This window comes from Heptranchias perlo, chromosome 9, assembly GCF_035084215.1.
Source record: "Heptranchias perlo isolate sHepPer1 chromosome 9, sHepPer1.hap1, whole genome shotgun sequence".
In the NCBI taxonomy this organism is placed as follows: Eukaryota; Metazoa; Chordata; class Chondrichthyes; order Hexanchiformes; family Hexanchidae; genus Heptranchias; species Heptranchias perlo.
In genome coordinates, this window is record NC_090333.1 from 21,314,083 (window position 1) to 21,337,819 (window position 23,737).

General features: G+C 41.7%; 1 protein-coding gene across 1 annotated transcript in view; it reads right to left on the reverse strand.

The window, feature by feature from the left end:
* Positions 1–221: 221 nt before the first annotated feature.
* LOC137325180 (phospholipid phosphatase-related protein type 5-like) overlaps positions 222–23,737 on the reverse strand; it is a 122,707-nt gene continuing 99,191 nt past the window's right edge. The window contains exon 6 of the mRNA XM_067989981.1: positions 222–1,014. Coding sequence (XP_067846082.1) covers positions 988–1,014 — 27 coding nt within the window. The 3' untranslated portion in view covers positions 222–987. The remainder of the gene's footprint in view (positions 1,015–23,737) is intronic.

Consider the following 23,737-nt stretch of genomic DNA (forward strand, 5'->3'; position numbering starts at 1 on the left):
TTCAAAACCTACTGAATTGTTGGGGGAAGCTCACATAACGATTCTTAAATGATTATATATTCAATAGTTATGAAAGTGTCAGAAATGTATTTTAATGGGACTGTTTATCAGTTCATAGTGTTTAATGTTAGGAGGACTTACTGAAATCAAAATGTAGTTTAAACCACAATATGTTACTTTTATAATTGTTATGGATAGCATAACAATCTTTTTCATATTTTATATTATGCTATTTATAAAATTGTATTTACTATAAAATCTGGTGTATAATTGCAGTCTCATTTATGTTTTAATGTCTGTTTGGGACAGGAGAGAGACTGATGGTTTCTATCAAAATGGAAATTCAAATAAGGCAGCATCTTGCACACTGAATTGTACATTTAAAAAGATCCAACACAATTGCAGAATTAAAGTAAAGCCTTATTGTGTTGTCCAGCTTCGAGTTACTTTTGCACACTCACTGTAGTACCAGAAAGCAAATTTACTGATGGACATAAGGACAAAGAATAATGAGAATTTTATAAATCACAATGCTTTTCATGCAGTATTGCCTGACAAATATTCATTAATATTCATTATTTCTTGCAAAGAATACAAAATAGGCATTTCTTTCAAAAAGATTCCTGTATATATTTTGTTTTTTTTAAAAAAAGCTTGAATTGCACCTGAAAGTTTAGAACAGCTTATGTGTGGCATGGTTTAGCAATAACCAGAAATAGTTGGAACATTAGTCTGTGCAAGGAAAACAAAAATAACCACAGAAAATGCCAAATGTATACTTTCTGTCCCTCCAAAATGGTGCAATGTGCTTGAATTACTACAAATGTTCTGTGTACCACCAAATCACTTTTATCTTGTGAAGGAATAACCAGTACTGTGAATGTGTCTTATTAAGTGAGACTGTATCTTGGATTTCATCCCAAATGTAACCATTGAACGGTAAATAATGAAGATGCCCAATGAGCAGAACAAACTTCTGGTTGAAGATCATGTGACTTCTGCAAAGGCGTGGTTCTGAAAAATAATAAACTGAAGTCCATTATTACAGTGAGACATGTTTGATAGTCAATAACTCAGTAGTTCAACAAGTTAAGAGTTATATCTGGCATTGAATCTAATTGGCATTTAAAAAAGAGCATTTATAGAAAAAATATTTTAAAAATCTGCTTCACTGAAGTGCATCACTTTTAAAGTGTGCTACTTAAAATGTTGATATTAATTCATTTGTTTGGTGGCCTACTTTATTAAATAAAAATCTTAATTTTGTAGACCTAACTGTGTACAAAATTATGAGGGGCACAGATAGGATGGATACTAAGGAGCTTTTTCCCTTCGTTGAGGGTTCTATAACAAGGGGACATAGATTCAAGGTAAAAGGCGGGAGGTTTAGAGGGGATTTGAGAAAGAACTTTTTCACCCAGAGGGTGGTTGGAGTCTGGAACTCACTGCCTGAAAGGGTTGTGGAGGCAGGAACCCTCACAACATTCAAGAAGCATTTGGATGAGCACTTGAAATGCCATAGCATACAAGGCTACGGACCAAATGCTGGAATATGGGATTAGAGTAGACAGGGCTGATGGCCGGCGCGGACACGATGGGCCGAAGGGCCTCTATCCGTGCTGTATAACTCTATGACTCTATGACTAACTATGAATTTACACATGCAATGTTCACTTGAGCAGCAGATAATATTGTTACCATTTTATCTTTACATTTACTGTTCCCTTCATTGTTTAAATGAATGGGTTAACATCTCTGTTAAAATGGCAAACAGGAATTTGCGCTGAATGTGTTAACCAGCTTGTGAAAAAAGTGCACACATAAGAAATGTCTCCCCTGATCACAAGAACAACAGGTGCAGGTAATCTCAGTTTATAACATTCCTGCGGTCTGGCTGATCTAAAAATAAAAATTCCTGTTTCCAGAGGTGCAACGTTACGCACATACGGTATTGGCACCATTTCCATGCTGGCCAACCAAAACACCGGAATTAGGGCAGTCTAGAGAATCTTAATGCACTTCTTACTTCTAATATGAGGACTTCAGATAGAGTAAAACAGTACAGTGGTGAAATACATAAATTGAGTAGCACATTCCAAGGTTCAGTGGGTATACCTAGCATTGTAAGATCAACATTTTCAGAGAAAGTCCTTCTGCCACTCCATCAAATGCTCTACGAGCCTTGTCATGGAGTTTGCATGAGCTGCATCGTCCAGTCATCAATCAACCCTGTCTGACTTGAGGGCATCTGAGATATGGCTGGTGAGTGGCAATCCTATGCAATTCATTTACCTTCCCAGTTGAAGCTACTTCCATCAAAATTTAAAATTCATGTGTAAGATAGACCCTGAACTAGCAGATGTGATCCAGGAATTCCAGGAAGTAGCTAAAGATGTGAGGATCAAGGTCATAATTGTGACAGGCAATAACAAAGATGATTTCAGTTATAGTATGTCGGAGTAATAGACGTACATTCCTTGAGAATCTTAATACGTCCCATTTAATAGATAGACTGGATAAAATTGGTTAACTGAGATCCCTGCTTTTGGATAAGAGTTGTTTGCTATCAGTGGAGGAAAAGGAGGCCAGGATACAAACGTCAGAACAATGTTATAACCCTGTCCATTCTTGTCAGACTCTCTGAATTATAGAGATTGGGAGAAAGCATGTTAACAAACTCCCCAACCCATGGAATGGCTAAATAAACAGATTTTAAAATCCAGGAGCAAAATAAGGCAGCTCTGCATTCTCTCCCAAGGCACGTTGATAACTTTACTGCTGAAGAATAAGATAACTATTTTATGCATGATTTGCTGATAAGGTTGGGCCATGTTCCAGCTAAATTAATTTTCCATCCAGTTGTCAACTTCAGGCAGATGCTGAGCAGACAATAAGGGCTTGTGCACTATTCTTGCACTAATGCATCCCTGCATTGGAATTTGGACCTTCTGTCCATTTGCTTGAGGTACTAGACCATCGTAGTATTATGTGTCCCAATCAGAACTTACTGGCTTTTTAGGTGGCAAATTGGAACACCACTCTTGATCACTAACAGGTTTGACCGGTTTACATAGCAGGCATTGAGTTCTGATGGCTCTGTGCCCTGGGCGCATCTGATGAGCACCCTAAAAGGAATCAGTTATGGAAAGGATTTGTAACACTACACTTATCATTACATATTTCTAATTGTGCCACCATCAGGAGATTTTGACAAGTCAAGTGGTGCACACTGCCCATGATTTTCGGACTATTAAATGAATGGTTGGAAAATTGTCAACAGCGTGCACCTAATTTCCAATTTGCACTGACTGTGGGCAAGGCTCCCTACCGACATCATGGACCTGTAAAATTAACCCCTCCCTCTAAAGTTCGAATGAGGAGTGGTACAAGGTTTCTGGGATTGTGGAATGTGGCCTTGGGGAGGATGGTTCTTCCTGTTTCAGTCTGGAATCTGTCTTTGATGAAATATTATGGTAATGCTTCACTTGATTTATGAACAGTATCCCAGATGAGTGGAGATCTACATAACCTGAGAGACTGAAATGCAAGTCAACTTGTGTTAGGCCTCAAAGAAGCTGGTTACTGAAGCATAACAATGCATGCAACCCTTAGAGCTTTAAGCATGCAGCTATCACTAAAAGGCACTTGGTAAATTTCTTTCTTGCAGAGGTAAGGCAAATGAAATTTCTTTGCACCTGTATGCTCAGAAATGTTGATTGGCGTGCTAGTGGGGATTAATTGAGGGATTACTTTTGGTTTTTGGAGGTTGTAAAGAAAGCAGATAAACACAGTTTTCAGTACATGGGTTAAAATGTGACCTTTAACACATGGGCCAGCCATGAAACCAGAAAAATCTATAATACTCATAACGAGCTGGATTGCAATTAGGAGGTATTTAACAGTTGAAATAGCAAAAAAAAGGACAAGCAGGCAGTTATTGGGAAAAGTTGCTGTAAATATAGCAGTGCTGGAGAGAGAGGAAGTCCCGGAGGGGTCAGGGACAGAATCTATTTGGTTAGAGTTAAGAAACAATAGGAGGTGCCATTACAAGACTGGGTGTATTCTATAGACCACCAACTAGTGGGAAGGATATAGAGGAGCAAATTTGCAGGGAAATTACAGAGAGGTGCAAGAACTATAGAGTACTGATAATGGGGGACTTCAACTATCCTAATATAGACTGGGATAGTAATAGTGTAAGGGGCAAAGAGGGGGAGGAATTTTTGAAGCATGTTCAGGAGAACTTTCTTGATCAGGATGTTTCTGGCCCAACAAGGAAGGAGGCATTGCTGGATCTAGATCTGGGAAATGAGGTGGGTCAAGTGGAGCAAGTGTCAGTGGGGGACCATTTAAGGAACAGTGATCATAGTATCATAAGGTTTAGATTAGTTATGGAAAAGGACAAGGAGCAATCTAGAGTAAAAATACTTAATTGGAGGAGGGCCAATTTCAGTGGGTTGAGAACAGATCCGGCCCAGGTAAATTGAAATCAAAGATTGATAGGCAAAACTGTAATCGAACAATGGGCGGCTTTTAAAGAGGAGATGGTTCGGGAACAGTCTAGGTACATTCTCACAAGGGGGAAAGGTAGGGCAACTAAAGCCAGAGCTCCCTGGATGACGAAAGAGATAGAGAGTAAGATGAAGCAGAAAATGGGGGTGTAAGACAGATGTTAGGTTGATAATACAAGTGAGAACTAGGATGAATATAGAAAGTACAGAGGAGAAGTGAAAAAGGAAATAAGAGGGGCAAAGAGAGAGTATGAGAATAGACTGGCGGCTAACATAAAAGGGAATCCAAAAGTCTTCTACAGGCACATAAATAATAAATGGGTAGTGAGAGGAGGGTGAGGCCAATTAGGGACCAAAAAGGAGATCTACATATGGAGGCAGAGGGCATGGCTTAGGTACTAAATTAATACTTTGCATCTGTCTTTACCAAGGAAGAAGATGCTGCCAAAGTTATAGTAAAAGAGGAGATAGTTGAGATACTGGATGGGCTAAAAATTGATAAAGAAGAGGTACTAGAAAGGCTAGCTGAACTTAAAGTGGATAAGTCACCCGGTCCGGATGGGATGCATCCTAGGTTGCTGAGGGAAGTAAGGGTGGAAATTGCAGAGGTGTTGGCCATAATCTTCCAATCCTCCTTAGATACAGGGGTGGTGCCAGAGGACAGGAGAATTGAAAATGTTACACCCTTGTTCAAAAAAGGGTGTAAAGAAAAACCCGGTAACGACAGGCCAGTCAGTTTAACCTCGGTGGTGGGGAAACTTTTAGAAACGATAATCCGGGACATAATTAATAGCCACTTGGACAAGTATGGATTAATAAAGGAAAGTCAGCATGGATTTGTTAAAGGCAAATCGTTTTTAACTAACTTGATTGAGTTTTTTGATGAGGTAACAGAGGGGTCGATGAGGGCAATGCGGTTGATGAGGTGTATATGGACTTTCCAAAGGCGTTTGATAAAGTGCCACATAATAGGTTTGTCAGCAAAATTGAAGCCCATGGAATAAAAGGGGCAGTAGCAACATTGATACGAAATTGGCTAAGTGACAGGAAACAGAGGGTAGTGGTGAACGATTGTTTTTCAGACTGGAGGAAGGTATACAGTGGTGTTCCCCAGGGGTTGGTACTAGGACCGCAGCTTTTTAAAATATATATATTAACGACTTGGACTTGGGTGTGCAGTGCACAATTTCAAAATTTGCAGATGACACAAAACTTGGAAGTGTAGTAAACAGTGAGGAGGATGGTAATAGACTCCAACAGGGCAGCCTGATGGAATGGGCAGACACATGGCAGATGAAATTTAACACAGAGAAGTGCGAAGTGACACATTTTGGCAGGAAGAACGAGGAGAGGCAAAATAAACTAAATGGTAAAATTCTAAATGTGATACAGGAACAGAGACCTGGAGGTATATGTGCGCAAATCTTTGAAGGTGGCAGGACAGGTTGAGAAAGCAGTTAAAAAAAGCATATGGGATCCTGGACTTTATAAATAGAGCCATACAGTACAAAAGCAAGGAAGTTATGTTGAACCTCTATAAAACACTGGTTCGGCCACAGCTGAAATATTGTATCCAATTCTGGGCACCGCACTCTAGGAAGGATGGGAAGGCCTTAGAGAGAGTTCAGAAAAGTTTTACTAGAATGGTTCAAGGGATGAGGGACTTCAGTTACGTGGATAGACTGAAGAAGCTCAGGTTGTTCTCCTTAGAGCAGAGAAGGTTGAGAGGAAATTTGATAGAAGTGTTCAAAATCGTGAAGGGTTTAGATAAAGTAAATAAAGAAAAACTGTTCCTATTGGCGGAAGGAAGGGTCGAGAACCAGATGACATAAATTTAAGGTGATTGGCAAAATAATCAAAGGTGACATGAGGAAAAACCTTTTTTCGCAGTGACTAGTTATGATCTGGAATGCGCTGCCTGAAAGGGTGGTGGAAGTAGATTCAATCGTGGCTTTCAAAAAGGAATTGGATAAATACTTGAAAGGAAAAAATTTGCAAGGCTATGGGGAAAGAACGGGGGAACGGGACTAACTGGATGGCTCTTACAAAGAGCCGGCATGGGCTCGATGGGCCGAATAGTCTCCATCTGTGCTGTATCCATTCTATGATTCTAGAGCAGGATGCTGCAAAGCGAGGAAAGGCAGGCTTATGGCCCAGAAACTGGAAGCCCCACTATAAGGAATCAGAGAGGAGAGGTGCAGGTGACCGCGTCCTGAGAAGACACTGATATTGCAGGCATGGACGGAAGTGGCAGAAAACCGGCAGTATCAATCAGCCATTATCTTAGCAGACATTTCTGACTCATGCACAATATATAGCTCATGAAGGTTTATGGCCACCTGAATCCCATTAGGCTACCAATGAAACCCTGCAGGCAACCAGCGCCCTTATTCCATGCATAAGTGAATCACTTAGGAGCAGTAGGTCGGATGTCAGAAGTCTGAACCAAAGCATAACCAAACTGACAGCATTTCCATACCACATAGTGCCTGCAATAAATGTACTGCAATTGATTTGAACATTGGGCCGAAAACATATTTTATTCACAATAGATTAGGAGCTAATATAAAATAACAAAATATAATTTTGGAAGAATTTTAGATTTATTTAACAGGAAGCTAGGTAAATACATGAGGAAGAAAAGAATGGAAGGATATGTTGATAGAGTGAGATGAAGTAAGGTGGGAGGAGGCTTGTGTGGAGCACAAACACCGACATAGACCTGTTGGGCCAAATGGCCTGTTCCTGTGCTGTAAATATTATGAAATACTATGGAACTGGGGATGAGCTCAACATGTATCCATGTTGGTGCAAGCGTGACATGAGCCATGATTGCAGAGGATAGCCTTGGTCTCCCAGGAACCATCCTCCACTTCTCCTTCCCCTTTAAGTGAGAGTAGCATAGATGATTGCATCGCCATTATGAGGTCTTCCAGGTAAGCAGACATGATATTGTGCCAGGATGGTTGCATACCAGCCCGATACTGAGAATACATCCTTTTCCATTTATGTAGGGCACAGGGGCCAAATGACAACATAGGTGCTGGACTCTGGGAGAAACCAGTAGATCTGTAGAACTGTCTTGCCAATTGGCCAGTGTTGAAAATGATGAAGTCATTCGCTCTGCTGAATGATACGTCTGAGACGTCTTTACTATGACTGTAAATAGCAAACTGACTAATACCGAAGATGTCCCATACCAGCCTGAAAGGTACCAGGCGCATAAAATTGAGGACCAATGTGACTTTGGTGGCCACTGGCAGTGCTATACAGATGTTGGATGTGGAGATCATCCTGACGAGATGGCACAACTTCCCTGATGAACGTCAGTCTCTTCAGGCACGTCTCTTCTCTCATTCCTAGTTAGTTGTGCCTGATATGCCTCAGCTCATCTGCTGCTGAAACCCTCATCCATGCCTTTGTTACCTCCGGACTCACCTATTCCAGTGCTCTCCTGGCTGTCCTCCTACTTCCGCCCTCCGTAAGCTAATGAGCTCATCCAAAGCTCTGCTGCCCGTATCCTAACTCGCACCAAATCCCATTCACCCATCATCCCTGTGCCCGCTGACCTACATTGGCTCCCATTCTGGCAACATCTCGATTTTGAAATTTTCATCCTTGTGTTCAAATCCCTCCCTATCTCTGTAACCTCCTCCAGCCCTACAAGCCCCCGAGATCTCTGCGCTCCTCCAATTCTGGCCTGTTGCGCATCCCCGATTTTCATCGCTACACCATTGGCGGCCGTGCCTTCAACTTTCCTCTGTATAGTGCCTTTAACGTAAAGAGCATCAAAAGGCATTAGGGTCCAAGCCCAGTCATTGTACCTTAGAGTAATTCATTGTCTATTTCTGAGAGACATGGTAAGGCACTAAATACAAGTCAATACAAGTCTTCCTTTTTTCTTTCTCGGACATGATCTCTCTGACCTAGTAAGTGACCTTACAACATTGTAAGTTGTGATTTCCTTACAAAAGCGGAAACCTTTGACTGAACAACACTGGTTTTACTGCATGGAAGACTCAACTTGTGTTTTACCACCATTTTAAACCGACACTGAAACATGCAAACAAGTGTTAATGCTGCCTAAAACAGCCATAACACTGGAAATATCATTTTCCATATCGCAGAAAGCTGGTTTTGTAACTACTAACAATACAAGGATTTTATTTTGAGTGTTAGTCTGATGAAAATTATATTGGGCTAAGTATTGCTGTCAAAATAATAGTGAGGCTAATGACGCCCACTGTTATTTATGCATAAATGGTACAGCAACTTCAGTCGAGGGGCAGATGCGCGGTTAAATGCTAATATCCAAAAGTTGCTGTCCGAGTTGCGCCGCTCTGCCGTTAGCTTCACGAAAACATTGAATAAATAATAAATAGGAGTAAGGAGATACTAAACTAAAAACATAAGAGGCATATATATATATAACGTAAGTAGATAGACTTTTAAGTAAAATGATGGGACAGCTGAGACCCGTTGCCTGCAATTCCTGTGCCATGTGGGAACTCCAAGATGCTTCGTGTGTCCTGGATAACCACTTGTGCAGGAAGTGCCTCCAGTTGCTTGAGCTCGAGCTGTGGAGCGGCTGGAGTCACTGCAGGGCATACAGGAGGCTGAGAATTTCCTGGAGTGCAAGTTCTAGGAGGTGTTCCCCCCATAGCTACAGAGAGTTCATTAGGACAGTAAGTTCATTAGGATAGTAAGCAGGGAGGGAAGAGTGCAGGAGCCACTCTGGAAGTGTGGCACTCTCAAACCGGTTTTCAGTGCTGAATACTAGTGAGGGTGACAACGCCTCGGGGGAGTGCAGTCCAGAGCACATCGACAGCACTGTGGGACAAATGACTGCATGGAGGACACAGCAAAGTGTTGAAATGCAGTGGTCATAGAGGATTCAATAGTCAGCGGGGTTAGACAGGCATTTCTGCAACCGCTGATGTGTCTCGCATGGTGTGTTGCCTCCCTGGTGCCAGGGTAAAGGACATCACTGAACAGGAGGAGAACATTTTGCGGAGGGAAGGGGAACAACCAGAAGTCATGGTCCATGTTGGAACCAATGACATGGGTAGGAAAAGGGTTGACGTCCTACAGGCAGAGTTTCAGGAGCTAGGGAGGAAGTTAAAGAGCAGGACCTCAAAGGTAGTAATCTCTGGATTACCCCTAGTGCCACGCTAGTGAGTATAGGGGCAGTAAGATAAGACAGGTTAACGCGTGGCTGGAGAAATGGTGCAGTGGGGAGGGCTTCAGATTCCTGGGACATTGTGATTGGTTCTGGGGCAGGAGGGACCTATATGAGATGAATGGGTGGCACTTCAACAGGGCTGGGATCAATGATCTTGTGTGGGGGGGGGTTAACTAGTGCTGCGAGGGAGGGTTTAAACTAATTTGGCAGAGGGTGGGGCACCAGGATGAAGCATTAGCGAGATGATACATGGTGAATAGAGGACTGGGAGAGACAAACAGCATTAGAATAAATAATTCAGAAATAGGAGGGATCAGACAGGGGGGAAATGCGAGGCAGACTGAGATGGCATTAGAGTGCATGTGCATAAATGCATGGAGCGTGGTGAATAAGGTTGGTGAGCTGCAGACACAAATTGCCACATGGGATTATGATATAGTGGCAATATTGGAGACCTGGCTCAAAGAAGGGGAGGAATGGGGACTTAATGGGGGAAAATTCAATAGGGGCCGTTCTTGGGCAAAGGTAGCATGATGTGCTACTACCCCGCGCCCGATGGACCCTGCGCAGGCAGGACGCAAGTTTCGGTCCACCGGAGGACTTACCTGCAATCTTCCTTTCCAGGCCTTGCATGTGGAATCAATGCAATTCGTACTTTCCACCACCAGATGGAGCTCAATTTCTTAAAGGGAGGATGTTTCTTAGAAATCTCTTAAAGGTAGCTGGTACCTGTTATTTGCTGAAAATAACAGTCTACTGTCTGCACGGAGTCTGAACGGAGGTCAGACATCGCACACATAAAACATAGATGCAGGTCTCATCCCTATGTTTACACACTGATGAGTTATGTTAAAACATTGAATAAAGGTTGCGCACCGCTAAACCCCACACCCTCCAATCTGCACGGCAGACGTCACCAATCTGCCGATCTGAGTTGGTACCAAGCCTGCGAGAGTGTGTGCACCAAGGTTCTCTGCTGATACACTAGTGATCTTGGGTGCAAGAGGTGGACAGAAGGAGGGACATCCTATATCCACGGTGGGGGGGGGGGGGGGGTGGGGGGAGGGGGCAAGAGGCCCTCCAGACATATACTCAAAAGGCAGTGGGAGGCAGCGGGGGATGAAGTCAATGCCAGGAGCACAACGTCATGAACATGGATGCAGGGCAGGAAGAAGTTCAATGCTTTGACATGAGTGGTCAAGGTGAGTGAGGTCAACTGTCAAGTGGCATCTCCTACCAACTGTACCACCCTCTATCACCCACATACCAACAAACTCTTTCCATCAATACTCAACTCTGCCAATCGGATGCTTCCTCTCACCCTTACATATTACCTCTATTTCAAGCCACCCACCCACAACTCACAGGCCACACACACTGGCAGCTATTCAACTGTGACAGGCACATCCCCCAGACACACGTCCCACTTTCTTGCAGGAGAAGGTGGTGCATATCAAGAGGCAGCAAGTGGCAGTGGCATTTAGCCCGTCGAGCCTGTTCTGCCATTCAATGAGATCATGGTGGACCTGTGACCTAACTCCATATACCCGCCTTAGCCCCATATCCCTTAATACCCTTGGTTCACAGAAATCTATCAATCTCAGATTTAACTTTCACAAGTGAGCTAGCATCAAGTGAGCCGTCTGCAGAAGAGCGTTCAAACATCTCCCACCTTTTGTGTGTAGAAGCATTTCCTAACTTCACTGCTGCACGTCCTGGCTCTAAATGTTAGGCTATGTCCCTGCATCCTAGTATTGAAGTCTAGGAGACCTCCAAAAACAGTTACAAATGTCTCGGCAGCCAGAAGCAATAATCCAACAACTAACCTGTAAATCCTGCATGGTCCCTTTAAATAACACTGATGGGGAGTCCTCCAGGCACTCTAAGACACGTTCAGGTGGTCGGGGTTACGTCTGTGTGTTGAGTTGAGCGTTAAGTGCCAAAATGGTGTCTATCCCTTTAAATCAGCGTTGCGCACTGATTGAAGCCATTTTCTCCCTACTTTACATGTTTCCAGCATTTGTTATCTGCGCCTGCGCTAACTCCTATACCAGATTGGAGTCAGGCGCACGTCACGCTGCAAATGTGCGTGCACATCCAAGACGCCATCTTGGATGTCGGAGAGGCCGTGTAGCACCGAAACAATGGGCGCTACACGGCCCAATTTAGTGCCCACTATTCCTGGCTACAATATATTTAGAATCATAGAATCATAGAAGTTTACAACATGGAAACAGGCCCTTCGGCCCAACATGTCCATGTCGCCCAGTTTATACCACTAAGCTAGTCCCAATTGCCTGCACTTGGCCCATATCCCTCTATACCCATCTTACCCATATAACTGTCCAAATGCTTTTTAAAAGACAAAATTGTACCCGCCTCTACTACTGCCTCTGGCAGCTCGTTCCAGACATCATTTGTGAAAGATAGGGAAGGAAAATAAGGAGTGGAAGTGGCAGTGTTGATCAAAGATACTGTTACAGCACTAGAAGGGTTGAAAGACAGAATCTATTTGGATAGAAGTAAGTAACAATAGAACAATTATTATACTGCTGGGTGTATACTATAGGCCACAAAAATAGTGGGAAGGAGATAAAGGAGAAAATTTGCAGGCAAATTGCAGAAAGATGCAAGAACTTTAGAGTAGTGATAATGGTGGACTTCAATTATCCTACTATAGACTAGGAAAATAACACTGTAAAGGTCAAAGAGGGGGAGGAATTCCTCAAATGTGTACAAAAAAACTTTCTTGAACAGTATGTTTCCAGCCCAACGAGGAAGGAAGCTGTGCTGGATCTAATCTGGGGAATGAAGTGGCAGAACATTTGGGAAAGAATGATCACAATATCATTAGGTTTAGAGTAGCTTTGGAAAAGGAAAAGTCAAATTTGAAAATACTTGAAGTAAGGGGCAAGAGCTCTACTTGCCAAAAAAAACAGCCATGGATGACAAAAGAGGTAGGGGACAACATAAAACTAAAAGAAAAAGCATACAAAAATGCAAAAAATAGCACAGATCCTGGTGACTGGGAGAGACACAAAGAACAGCAAAGGATGACAAAACAGATAGGAAGAGCTACAAAAAGGGAATGTGAAAAGAAACTTGCAAGGGATATCAAAATCAACACAAAAAAATGTTTACAATTATATTATGAAAAAGAGGGTGGTCAAGAGCAATGTGGGCCCCTTAAAAACTGATATTGATATTGTAAATGAAAATAATTACTTTGCGTCAGTATTTACAGTAGAGGAAGAGGATAGCATGCTGGACACCCCAAGCAAATTCATTTTGAATCAGGGACAGGGACTCACCATAATTAACATAAGCAAATTAACAGTAATGAAGAAAATACTGGCTCTAAAGAGTGACAAATCCCCAGGACTGGATGGTTTCCATCCCAGGGTTCTAAAGGAAGGCGGTGAGAACATTGCAGAAGCCCGAACTATAATCTTCCAAAGTTCTCTCGATTCAGGAACCGTTCCTTTCGATTGGAAAATTGCACATGATAGAAGGAAATCAGGGAATTATAGACCAGTTGGCTTAACATCTGTTGTCAGGAATGACTAGAGTCTATAATTAAGGATAGAGTGACTGAACACCTTGAAAATTTTCAGCTGATCAGAGAGACCAGCATGGATTTGTGAAAGGTAGGTCATGCCTGACAACCCTGATTGAATTTTTTGAAGAGGTGACTAAAGTAGTAGACAGGGAAATGTCTATGGATGTTGTTTATATGGACTTCCAGAAGGCATTCGATAAAGTCCCTCATAAGAGACTGTTAGCTAAAATTGAAGCTCATGGAATTGAGGGCAAATTATTGACCTGGTTAAGGAAATTGGCTGAGCGACAGGAGTCAGAGAGTAGGGATAATGGGCAGGTACTCAAATTGGCAGGATGTAACTAGTGGTGTCCCACAGGGATCTGTGTTGGGGCTTCAACTATTCACTGTATTTATTAACGAATTAGATGAAAGTATAGGGAGTCACATATCTAAGTTTGCCGACGACACAAAGATGGGCAGCATTGTAAACAGTGTAGATGGAAACATAAAATTATAGAGAGATATCAATAGATTAAGTGAATGGGCAAAACTGTGGCAAATGGATTTCAGTGTAGGCAAGTGTCAGGTCATCCACTTTGGACCTAAAAAGGATAGATCAGAGTACTTTCTAAATGGCAAAAAGCTCAAAACAGTGGAGGTCCAAAGAGACTTACAGGTCCATGTACATAGATCATTAAAATGTCATAGACAGTTACAGAAAATAATCAGAAAGGCTAATGGAATACTGGCCTTTAGATCTAGAGGACTAGAATACAAGGGGATAGAAGTTATGCCACAGCTTTCCAAAGCCCTGGTTAGACCACACCTGAAGCACTGTGTTCAGCTCTGGGCACCTCAGGAAGGGTATATTGGTCTTGGAGGGAGTGCAGCATAGATTTACTAGATTGATACCTGGACTCCAAGGGTTAAATTACGAGGTGAGATTACACAAACTAGAGTTGTATTCCCTGGAATTTAGAAGATTAAGGGGTGATTTGATCGAAGTTTTAAGATATTAAGGGGAACTGATAGGGTAGATAGAGAGAAACTATTTCCACTATTTGGGGAGTCTAGGACTAGGGGACATAGTCTAAAAATTAGAGCCAGGACTTTCAGGAGTGAAGTTAGGAAACACTTCTACATGCAAAGGGTGGTAGAAGTTTGGAACTCTCTTCTGCAAACGGCAGTTGATGCTAGCTCAATTGTTAATTTTAAATCTGAGATTGATAGATTTTTGTTAACCAAAGATATTAAGGGATATGGGGCCAAGATGGGTATGTGGAGTTAGGATGCAGATCAGCCATGATCTCATTGAATGTCGCACAGGCTCACGGGGCTAAATGGCCACTCCTGTTCCTATATTCCTATACTCAACTGGAGGAGGGCAAATTTCAGTGAGTTGAAAAGGGATCTGGCCCAGGTCGATTGGAATCAAAAGTTGGCAGGTAAAACAGCAAATGAGCAATGGGAGGTCTTCAGAGCAGATAGTCTGGGTACAGACTAGACACATTACCATGAGAGGGGAAAGGAAGGGCATCCAAAGCTAGAGCTCCTTGGATGATTAAAGATTTAGAGATTAAAATGAAACAGTAAAAGGAGGCTTATGATAAATGTCACATTCATAATTCAGTAGCGAACCCTCAGGCTGAATACAAAAAGTACAGGAGAGAACTAAAAAAGGAAATATGAGGGGCAAAGAATGTGTATGAGAATAGATTACCGGGTAACATAAAAGTGAACCTAAAAGTCTTTTATAAACATATAAATAGTAAAAGGGTTGTCAAAGGAATGGTGGGGCCAATTAGGCAGCAAAAATTAGATCTTCTTGTGGAGGCAGAGGTACTGAATAAATACTTTGCATCGTCTTCACTGGAGAAGAGGATGCTGCCAATGTCACATTAAAGGAGGAGGTAGTAGAAAAATTGGATAGGATAAAAATAGATAAAGAGGAGGTACTAAAAAGGTTGGCAGCACTCAAAGTAGAAAAGTCACCCGGTCCGGATGGGATGCGTCCTAGGTTGCTGAGGGAAGTAAGGGTGGATTTAAGGCCACAAACTTGCAATCCTCCTTAGATATGGGAGTGGTGCCAGAGGACTGGAGGATTGCAAATCCTGTTTAAAAAAGGGGAGAGGGATAAACCTGGCAACTACAGACCAGTCAGCCTAACGTCGGTGGTAGGGAAGCTTTTAGAGACAATACTCTGGAACAAAGTTAATTGGCACTTGGAAAAGCACGGGCTAATAAATGGAAGTCAGCACGGATTTGTTAAAGGCAAATCGTGTTTGACTAACTTGATTGAGTTCTTTGATGAAGTAACGGAGAGGGTTGATGAGGGTAGTGCAGTTGATGTTGTGTATATGGACTTTCAAAAGGTGTTTGATAAAGTACCACATAATAGACCTGTTAGCAAAATTGAAGAAAATGGGATTAAAGAGGCAGTTGCTGAGTGGATACGTAATTGGCTAAGGGATAGAAAGCAGAGAGTAGTGGTGAATGGTTGTTTTTCAGACTGGAGGGAAGTGTCCAATGGAGTCCTCCAGGGGTTGGTGTTGGGACCACTGCTCTTTTTGATATATATTAATAACCTGGACTTTGGTATACAGGGCAAAATTTCAAAGTTTGCAGATGACATGAAACTCAGAAATGTAGTAAACAGTGTGGAGAAAAGTAACAGACTTCAGGAGGACATAGACAGACTGATGAAATGGGCAGACACATGGCAGATGAAATTTAATGCAGAGAAGTGTGAAGTGATGCATTTTGGTAGGAAGAACGAGGAAAGGCAATATAAACTAAATGGTACAATTTTAAAGGGGTTGCAGGAAAAGAGAGACCTGGGGGTGTACGTACACAAATCTTTGCAGATGGCAGGACAAGTTGAAAAGACTGTTAAAAAGGCATATGGTTTCCTTGGCTTTATAAATAGAGGCATTGAGTACAAAAGCAAGGAAGTTATGCTAAATCTTTATAAAACACTGGTTAGGCCCCAGCTGGAGTATTGTGTCCAATTCTGGGCACCACACTTTAGGGAGCATGTCAAGGCCTTAGAGAGAGTGCAGAGGAGATTTACTAGAATGGTACAAGGGATGAAAGACTTCAGTTATGAGGACAGGCTAGAGAATCTGGGTTTGTTCTCCTTAGAGCAGAGAAGGTTAAGGGGAGATTTTATAGAGGTGTTCAAAATCATGAAGCGTTTTGATAGAGTAAATAAAGAGAAACTGTTCCAGTTGCAGAAGGTTTTGGTAACCAGAGGACACAGATTTAAGGTGATTGGCAAAAGAACCAGAGGCAGAGATGAGGACACATTTTTTTACGCAGCGAATTGTTATGATCTGGAATGCACTGCCTGAAAAAGTGATGGAAGCAAATTCAATAATATCTTTCAAAAGGGAACTGGATAAATACTTGAAAAGGAAAAATTTGCAGGGCTATGGGGAAAGAGCAGGGGAGTGGGACTGATTGGATAGCTCTTCCAAAGAATCGGCACGATGGACTGAATGGCCTCCTCTGCTGTATCATTCTATGATTCTTTAAATGTTGTGAAGCAGCTGTTGTTGCGTGGTAGATACCAACTAAACTCAACACAGAAAGTTAAGTCTCATCATTTCACAGTAAGTGCTCTTTTAATGACATGATAATTGTTAATTACTGCCAATCAACCTCTCTGGCACTTTAGACAGGCTGGGTGAGTGGGCAGAGATTTGGCAGATGCAATACAATATTGGAAAATGTGAGGTTATGCTCTTTGGCAGGAAAAATCAGAGAGCAAGTTATTATCTTAAAGGCGAGAAACTGGAAAGTACTGCAGTACAAAGGGATCTGGGGGTCCTAGTGCAAGAAGATCAAAAAGTTAGTATGCAGGTGCAGCAGGTGATCAAGAAGGCCAACGGAATGTTGGCTTTTATTGCTCGGGGGATAGAATATAAAAACAGGGAAGTATTGCTGCAGTTATATAAGGTATTGGTGAGACCGCACCTGGAATACTGCATACAGTTTTGGTCTCCATACTTAAGAAAAGACATACTTGCTCTCGAGGCAGTACAAAGAAGGTTCACTCGGTTAATCCCGGGGATGAGGGGGCGGACATATGAGGAGAGGTTGAGTAGATTGGGACTCTACTCATTGGAGTTCAGAAGAATGAGAGGCGATCTTATCGAAACATATAAGATTGTGAAGGGGCTTGATCGGGTGGATGCAGTAAGGATGTTCCCAAGGATGGGTGAAACTAGAACTAGGGGGCATAATCTTAGAATAAGGGGCTGCTCTTTCAAAACTGAGATGAGGAGAAACTTCTTCACTCAGAGGGTAGTAGGTCTGTGGAATTTGCTGCCCCAGGAAGCTGTGGAAGCTACATCATTAAATAAATTTAAAACGGAAATTGACAGTTTCCTAGAAGTAAAGGGAATTAGGGGTTACGGGGAGCGGGCAGGAAATTGGACATGAATTTAGATTTGAGGTTAGGATCAGATCAGCCATGATCTTATTGAATGGCGGAGCAGGCTCGAGGGGCCGATTGGCCTACTCCTGCTCCTATTTCTTATGTTCTTATGTTCTTATGTAAAGGATCCATTACATGTGTGGAGGCTCATTCCTTCAGGTATTAATTGTTGGAGATTTTAAAAATGTGACATTTTAATTTTTTTTGTACTTTTCCTTTCTGTCTTTTTTTTCTCACTTAGTCCAATCTTTCTTTCCTTCTCTTTATTTCTCTTTCTGTACCTGATTTGACATTGAATTCACCCACTCTATTTACACTTCCTGCTCAGTCCTTGCACTGTTAATTTCATAATCCTTCAATCTGATTGTTTGAGGAGATACACAGTTGCTTGCCCTGTTCACTCAGGTCCCAGATGCCCTGTTTCTCTCACTGCGACGTTATCAGCTCACACATTCAGCGACTTGCCACGTAAAAAATTTAAAAACCTAAACGTGCAAGGGCAAGTCTAACCAATGGCAGACGGCATTCGATGCCCTGCTACTGCAAAATTTGGCCCAATAACGTTTCCAATAGCAACACCACTCTTACACTTTGTGCACATGAATTAGTAAATGGGAGAGTTTACTGCATGTGGAGACTCTGGAACTTAAGCAGGGGGAGGCATTCTTTTGATGATTATCTTGTTTTAATTTAAATTAAATTAAAGTGACAGGAATCAGAGAGTAGTGGTGAATGGTTGTTTTTCAGACTGGAGGGAGGTATACAGTGGTGTTCCCCAGGGGTCAGCACTAGGACCATTGATTTTCTTGATATATATTAATGACTTGGACTTGGGTGTACAGGGCACAATTTTAAAATTTGCAGATGACACAAAACTTGGAAGTGTAGTGAACAGAGGGGAGGATAGTGATAGACTTCAAGAGAACATAGACCAGCTGGTGGAATGGGCAGACACGTGGCAGATGAAATTTAATGCAGAGAAGTGCGAAGTGATACATTTTGTTAGGAAGAACAAGGAGAAGCAATATAAACTAAAGAGTACAATTCTAAAGGATGTGCAGAAACAGAGAGACCTGGGGGTATATGTGCACAGATGTTGAAGATGGCAGGACAGGTTGAGAAAGCAGTTAAAAAAGCATATGGGATCCTGGGCTTTACAAATAGAGGCATAAAGTACAAGAGCGTGGAAGTTACGATAAACCTTTATAAAACACTGGTTCGGTCACAACTGGAGTATTGTGTCCAATTCTGGGCACTGCACTTTAGGAAGAATGTGAAGGCCTTAGAGTGGGTGCAGAAAAGATTTACTGGAATGTTCCAGGGTTGAGGGACTTCAGTTACATGGATAGACTGGAGAAGCTGGCGTTGTTCTCCTTAGAGCAGAGAAGGTTGAGAGGAGATTTGATAGAAGTGTTCAAAAACATGAGGGGTCTAGACAGAGTAGATAGAAAGAAACTGTTCCCATTGGTGGAAGGGTCGAGAACCAGAGGACGCAGATTTAAGGTGCTTGGCAAAAGAACCAAAGGCGGCATGAGGAAAAACATTTTTACGCAGCGAGTAGTTATGATCTGGAATGCACTGCCTGAAAGGGTGGTGGAGGCAGATTCAAGCTTTCAAAAGGGAATTGGGTAAGTACTTGAAGGGAAAAAATTTGCAGGGCTACGGGGAAAGGGCGGAGGAATGGGACTAGCTGGATTGCTCATGCAGAGATCCGGCACGTGCTCGATGGGCCGAATGGCCTCCTTCTGTGCCGTAACCATTCTATGATTCTAAGATTTTATGAAGTGGTCACTAATTCTCAATATTCAATGTAGATTAACATAAAAATATTTTCTCCATTGTACTGTAGCTCTAGCATAATGTGAGTGTGTGATTAATTTAAAATGTGTTCACAAATCAGCTTATAAAATACCAAGATTAATTACTAAAATTAAAAGATAGCATTAGAACCAAAAGTAATGTTTGTTTCTGTTAGCAATGGACTTCAATTATTCTAGGTAGCTGATTACATGGATGCCTGGCAAATTGTATCATTCCCATTACTAACAATCAATCAATTGTGCATCGAAAGGTCAGGAAAAGGAGAAAATAGCTCATTAGCACAGTAATAGAATTAATAAGCATGTGCTGACTGTGTTTAAAACATTAATAGTGTTCAGTTAAATGAAACAGACCATGAGTACTTTTTTTTGCAGTTTAGGTAAATATCGCATTTTATTAATGTAATAATGGTTAACCTATTAGTCGATTTATGTATAAAATATGACTTTTACTGACTTTAGTAAGTACTTGCACCAGAAAGCTTAGCTTTTGTTAGCATGGTTGTCTTTCAGAATTACAAATTAAACATCTCAGAATAAACAGAAACAGTGCAAGCACACACACACATACACTCCACATGCAATCTTTTAAGTTACTTAGCTAGCAAATCCACATTGTGCTATGTGGCTTTGTTAAACTTTTTTAAAAACGTGATCTCTATGGAGTTAGATGAAGAGGGGTGGGAGGAGCCTCGTGTTGAGCATAAACGCTGGCATAGGCCAGTTGGGCCAAATGGCATGGTTCTGTACTGTAGACTCTATGGGCTCAATTTTACGGGGAAATTGTGGGTGCGTTGGGGGCGGAGGGGCTCCGAAAATCCTGTTCAGGTTCGGAAGCTGGCTCCAATCCACCGACTTCCGAGTTCCCCATGGACGGACCTGTGTGCGTGTGCGCGTACCGAAACCGGAAGTCCTGTCGGCAATTAAAGCCGGCAGGATGACAGTTAAAGAGCCAAATGTACCTCATTGAGATACTTGAGGCACTTTACTTGTGACAGATTACGTCGGTAGAACGATTTTTAACGTACCTGGGCGGCTTGCCCACTGCTTCTGAAGGGCCGGATCAGGGAAAAAGAAACAAAATAAAGTACATCAAAAACCACTGCAGGAAGTTAAAACACAAAATCAACCTACCTTTCCACCCTGCTCCAATGTCCGATGTCTCCCTCTCTGATCTCCCCCTCTTCACCCTCCCGGTGTCTCCCCGATCTCACCCTCTTCATCCCCCCGATGTCCCCCCCTCGATGTCCCCCCATTCTCCCCCTCTTCACCCCCCCGATCTCCCCCTCCCGATCTTCCACTCGCCCCCTCCTGATCTTCCACTCGCCCCCTCCCGATCTTCCGGTCCAGTGCTGGATGATGTCTTGCTCTCTATCTTTCTCTCCCCCTCCACCCTTGCGTTGCAGATCTTGACGGCAGCCAGCCTGTCAATCGGGCTGGCTGCCAGACATGAAACCCGGAGAGGATGTTAATCATCATCAATTACGATGCGATTGCGTTGGAAACGTTAAGTTTTGTTTATGCAGGTTTGCCACACGCACCTTCACCGCCCCCCCGCTGCCAACCCACCACCATTTCAAAATTGAGCCCTATGTAATTCTATCTAATTCTAACATTTATAACTCTTAACTTGCCTTTGTGTACACTTCCAAAACAGGAGTGAGCTAATAAAGCAAAACCTAAAGCACCTCACTGCACAGTGTTCATTGTTCCAAGATAAAGAGGTTGAACACAAGAATGCACTTGCTAATCCCACCTCAACCCATATAGAACTCTTGCTACAAAATAACACTGGAAGTCAAAGATAATATGTAGAAGGTTTACAAATGCTTAAATACAACTATAGTTAGTATCTAAACCAAAGCTCTTTACAGAAGACATTGTTGCAGGTAATTTTTAAAGTGGCAAAAATAATCTTAGTAGTTAATCTATATTTGTTTACCAATGATTAAAGAAAGAATTAAAAATAACTGATTTATTTTTATCGTCTCTGATTCCCCCATCAAGTCTCGCAGGATTATCAAAAGTGTAATTTAATCAGGGCTCCCCATAATGCTCTGCGATCTGTTCTGTTTTAGCAGCAATCTTTAACATTTGACATTGTCTTCTTAAGAAAATGTTTTGTCTAAATTCATGCTGATTGTTTACATGACAACCAATGTATTCGAGGCACTAATCATTCCCTAAAATGGTCAACTGTATGGTTTAAACATCAGACATAGCTTTAATTCCTCAAATGGTAGTGCCGAATTTGTTTTTTTCTGGCACTACAGAATTTGTAAATTGTCAATGTGGCATATTATAGTTGCTCCCAGAATTGGTGTGATCTTATTATTCAGGCTAATTCTTACTCTCAGTGAGTTCTGTCTCAAGTATCAAGATCATATTAAGGTCAATTATAAAGTGGGAAAGTATTTTTGACAAGAACAATATGATACAGTTCTATGGATAATTCAATTGCAAATTACAATAATTCATCAGATCAATTTGTTAATCAAATTGGCTTGAGTTGCTAAAGCCGGGCTTCTGTACAGCATTGCAGCATCCTGCAGATTCCTCTCTGATATGTGCTGCATCGTGGAAACCCATCAGATGCCATCAGCTTTTGATTGACTTAACAGGGCAGGGGGGAAAAGTTCCAAATATATCTTCAAAAATATGGTTTTGACAAGTTCAACATGACTATGCTGATGTTTTTACTAAAAGAGTCAGCATTTCCTTTCAAGGACTAAAGAAAACCTATTCTGTGAAATTATCTATTTTTGCTAATTGTTTTAAACTGTTATTGCAAGAATTGGTGTATAGTTTATAGCATATAACCTGCTTACAGTACTTCATTCTTTATATAGACAAAAACAATTCCCTGGTTGTGAGAATTAATATCTAATGTCATTTCTTACACGTAGTGACAACTCATGAAGAGCTTTGCTCACATCTTGTTGGTAACTTTAATTCCCAAAGGGTTTAGGTGCTTTATTAGATATGATCTGCATAGGTGGTTGTGCCAATACAGTACTATAGTTATCTGAGTAACATACAAAAGGTGCATTGTGGCTATTTAGTGTTTCAGGAAGCAAGAGGTATTATCATTAACATGATCAACTAAGAGTCAATGGCAACACCAAGTATACATTGTACAACCTATTCAATTCATATTTAGTTCAAAGCAAGGCAAGTGTCTATTCATGAAAATAAATGTATATATGACATTTGTAGTGGAAAATTGTTTCCTTGCTTGACCTTGTGTGCTTGCCTGGCAGCAGTATTAATGAACTTGTAGGGATAAATGATCATATTCACCACCTGGGTGGAAATGTGATGGAGTAGATCACACACTCATTGTAGAATCCCATCCGATCTTAATTTCATTGAATTCAATTAAATATAAATTAGGTGGGTTTTACATTGCGTGGGCGATCCTCTTCACCAGATTACTGCCCAGGCAGTGGAGGTGAAAATGGATCACATAGAGGGGGTGATTTTAACCCCCAAGAATGGTGTGTTGGGGACGGGTGGGAGTTGAAAATAGTTGTTTTTTTGGGTCGCAACTGCAAAATTTTCAGACTTTGCATTCCCAGTGGGAAACCTGTGCTTTTACGCGCCCAAGTTAAACCCAGAAATAAAGTCGGGTTGCGGTCGCGACCCAAAAAACAACTATTTTGAACTCCTACCCCCACCCAACCCACCTGTTCTTGGGGGCTAAAACCACCCCCAGAGTCTCTAATTCAGTTGGTTACATACAAGTAGTTTTAACCTCCATTTAATTCTAATACCACTGCAATAGAACTAGGAATACAGCAATTATTATTCATGAAATAGAACATTGAATGTAAATGAATGGATTAATTGAATAGAAATTGTACAATTTTACAGCAGAGAAGATGACTATTTGGCCCATTGTGCCTGAATATTAATTTACAATGAACTGACAAATTGCTATATTTCCATTGTTGTTACATAAAGGGGTCTGGCAATATAATCACTTAAACTCAAAAATTATGGCATGGGATACTAGCTTACAAATGCGTACTTAAGGTGTTCATCTGAAATTCCTCTCTTGTGTATACATAGAAACATAGAAAATAGGAGCAAGAGTTGGCCATACAGCCCTTCGGGCCTGCTCCGCCATTCAAAATGATCATGGCTGATCAATTAACTCAGTACCCTATTCCTGATTTTTCCCCATATCCCTTGATCCTTTTAGCATTAAGAAATATATCTATCTCCTTCTTGAATATATCTAAT